Consider the following 3,292-nt stretch of genomic DNA (forward strand, 5'->3'; position numbering starts at 1 on the left):
TTCCCAAAATTTGATTGATTTTTCAACATAGTCTTTTTTTAAAAAGTTATTAACACTTATCGAACTGCCTATGTACATAATGTATGATTAATCGACTTTTTACAAATTCATTCAAATTCACACTTTAGGACTATTATTATTATTATAACTATTAGATAAAAATATTTGAAACTGATTTTGTTCCAAATATTAATTATATAATGCCAAGGAAAGATATAGATGCTTTGATTAAAAAATTAATAGCTGTGTTTGTATAGTCCTATAAATAGGGGAGAGGGGAGTGGGGTGAAAATCGCTTCGCATGAAAGTCATGCGCCCTTAAGCAGGAAGAGAAGGATGATTGTTTACATTCTTTAAGAGATTAGTATGGTATATACAAAATATTTAATTTTCGTAATATTCCTCTTATGCCAATATTATTCTCTGTATACTAGTATATATAGAACTTTAATTTACTATATCTCCTAAATCAATGCTGTCCCCCACTTAATTCTTGTAGAGAATCAGGACACTCTCCTTTACAACATAGATATGTAAAGGACATCGAAATCAGTGAGTGAGTGTCACCTAAAATAAATATTTACCAAAGAAATGATTGAATCTACTGAATCTATTATTTATATACGGAATTATGTACAGATTTATTACGGATTTATGTAAAGAAATTGTAAATGTTTTGTAATTAGATAGACGGTGAAAACAATTTTATATATCATAAATCTGGATTGGCAAATATAATTTCGTACTATTTGGATTTGAAAGGACCATCTTATGTGGTCGATACAGCATGCAGTTCTAGCCTTCATGCTCTAAGCATTGGTTATAAATATATCATGTCAGGCAAATGCGAAGACGCAATAATTGGAGCAGCAAATTTGTGTCTTCATTCCACAATAAACCTGCACTTCGCTCGACTTGGTATTATAAATATTTATACTTGTATTTTCATTAAAATTTAGTAGCCTTGTAATGCATGACATTTAGAGAATCTCGTAAACCATTCCTCATTTACAAAAAATAAATTCAAAAAATCATTTACAAAAACTACATATAATTTCAATAAAAACATTTCTAAAAATATATTTGATTAAAAACTGAAAAATATCATATTAGAAAATATGAAAATGATCATTTTGATTTAAACATAATTCATTATACACACGTTCAAATATGCTTACTATACTTCTTAGGTATTTTATCACCCACTGGTTATTGCAGACCATTTGATAACATTGCTAATGGTTATTCGCGTAGCGAAACAATTGCAGTAATATATCTTCAAAAAGCAAAAAATGCTAAGAGGATTTATGCCATATGTCCGCATATTAAATTAAATAGCGATGGATACAAACCAGAAGGAATAACATATCCTTCATTACAAATGCATTATATCTTACTAAAGGAATTTTACGAAGAATGCAAAATATCAACATCTTGTTTGGATTATATTGAAGCACATGCTACTGGTACCAAAGCTGGTGATCCACAGGAAGTTACTGCTATCTATAACAGTTTGTGTAAAAATAGAGAAACTCCATTAATGATCGGCTCCGTGAAATCTAATCTCGGGCATTCTGAGCCTGCAAGTGGTTTTAATCAGATCGCTAAGGTAAAATAAATGGTTTCCAGTTTTATCTATTATTATAAGGTTTATTTTTATTTGATATAATTTGATTATTTGATAAATTTATAATTTTTCTATATTACTGTCTTTTTAAAAAATTTGATTTATTTTCCAATATAGTTCTCAAAAAGCACTCTGCACTTTTATTTATTAAACAGTCCATGTACATAATGTATGATTAGTCGGCATTTCACAAATTAATTCGAATTCACACTTCAAAACAGTTATTATAACTATTAGGTAATAATAGGATTCGAAACTGGTTTTGTTCCACCAAATATCAATTATACATCGCCAAGGAAAGATATAGATGCCTTATTAAATGGAAGCATTCATGTCATCCAAGAACAAATGCCACACACAAATGGTTATGTAGGAATCAATTGTTACGGTTTTGGAGGATCGAACGCTCATATGTTATTGAAGTGGAATCCCAAACAGAAAATTAATAATGGAGCATCAAATGATGACTTACCTAGACTTGTCATATTATCTGGACGTACTGAAGAATCTGTGAAGTTATTTTTAAATGACGTTAGTTTAGATTTTTAAGAAATATTTCGATAATTACTTTGGATAATTAGAGATGTTGTGTTTAATTTTAATTTTTAAAACTTTATTATTACAGGTTGCTAACCATTCAATAGATGTAGAATATATTCGTCTGTTACACGATATTCATGCAGATAATATAAAGGGTCATCCATGGAGAGGGTATATAATATTGAATTCTTTTCAACAAGATTCAATAAAAGAAATTCAAAATTATGAAGGCATGAACAGACCTGTCTGGTTTATATTTTCAGCTTTAGGTTCGCACTGGCCAGGAATGGGTACGTACTCAATATTTCATATTTTATTAATAAATCGCGTATTACTATTAAATATAATTTATAATATAATTTATAATTAATAAATTAAAATATAATTTATAAACTAAATATAATTTATAAACTAATATCTTATTAGGCCAAAACTTATTAAAGTTCCATGTCTTTGCTAAAGCGATAAGAAAGTGCGATGATATTTTAAAGCCGTATAATATAAGTGTCATAGACATTATGACAAAAATGGATGAAAGCATATACGAAAATAGATTGAACGTTTTTCTCGGAATCGTTGCTATTCAGGTAAAGAATTCATTATATATTAGGTGTACAACTTTGCTTCCGCCGTTTTTCTATAGATGGCTTTAGCGGTAAGTGATAGTCGAAATAAATAGATCATAGACGTCATACAATAAACTTGAGCATCTGTCAACATAACCCCATAGAAACATTAGTCGATTTGTGTCTGCATCATAAAGTTATTCTCGATTGAAAATGTCAGTTTACGAGCCAAATTCTCGTCATTTGCGGGAGGTTTTAATTTTTTGCTTCAATATGAAGAAATCTGCGGCTGAGGTTCATCGAATGCTCTCAAATACTTATGATGAGGCCGCTATTAGTGAAAGAACGTGTCGTAGTTTCAACGCTTCAAGAACGGTGATTTTGACGTCCAAGATCATGCTCTGTATTTGGCGGGACCAGCTCGGCGTAGTGTATTATGAATTGTTAAAACCGAAACAATCACAGGCGATCGGTATCGAACGCAATTGATGCGTTTGAGACGAGCATTGAAAGACAAACGGCCGCAATACAACGAGAGACACGATAAAGTGATTTTGCA

The 3,292-nt window shown here is 30.4% G+C and overlaps 1 protein-coding gene across 2 annotated transcripts in view; it reads left to right on the plus strand.

The window, feature by feature from the left end:
• Positions 1–3,292, plus strand: part of LOC108687269 (fatty acid synthase-like) — a 30,959-nt gene that overhangs the window by 17,427 nt on the left and 10,240 nt on the right. For both annotated transcript variants that reach the window (XM_018192956.1, XM_018192957.1), the window contains 5 exons: positions 687–918; positions 1,191–1,609; positions 1,865–2,158; positions 2,253–2,457; positions 2,594–2,754. In XM_018192956.1, coding sequence (XP_018048445.1) covers positions 687–918; positions 1,191–1,609; positions 1,865–2,158; positions 2,253–2,457; positions 2,594–2,754 — 1,311 coding nt within the window. The remainder of the gene's footprint in view (positions 1–686; positions 919–1,190; positions 1,610–1,864; positions 2,159–2,252; positions 2,458–2,593; positions 2,755–3,292) is intronic.

The sequence above is a fragment of the Atta colombica genome, unplaced genomic scaffold (assembly GCF_001594045.1).
Source record: "Atta colombica isolate Treedump-2 unplaced genomic scaffold, Acol1.0 scaffold203, whole genome shotgun sequence".
Taxonomy (NCBI): domain Eukaryota; kingdom Metazoa; phylum Arthropoda; class Insecta; order Hymenoptera; family Formicidae; genus Atta; species Atta colombica.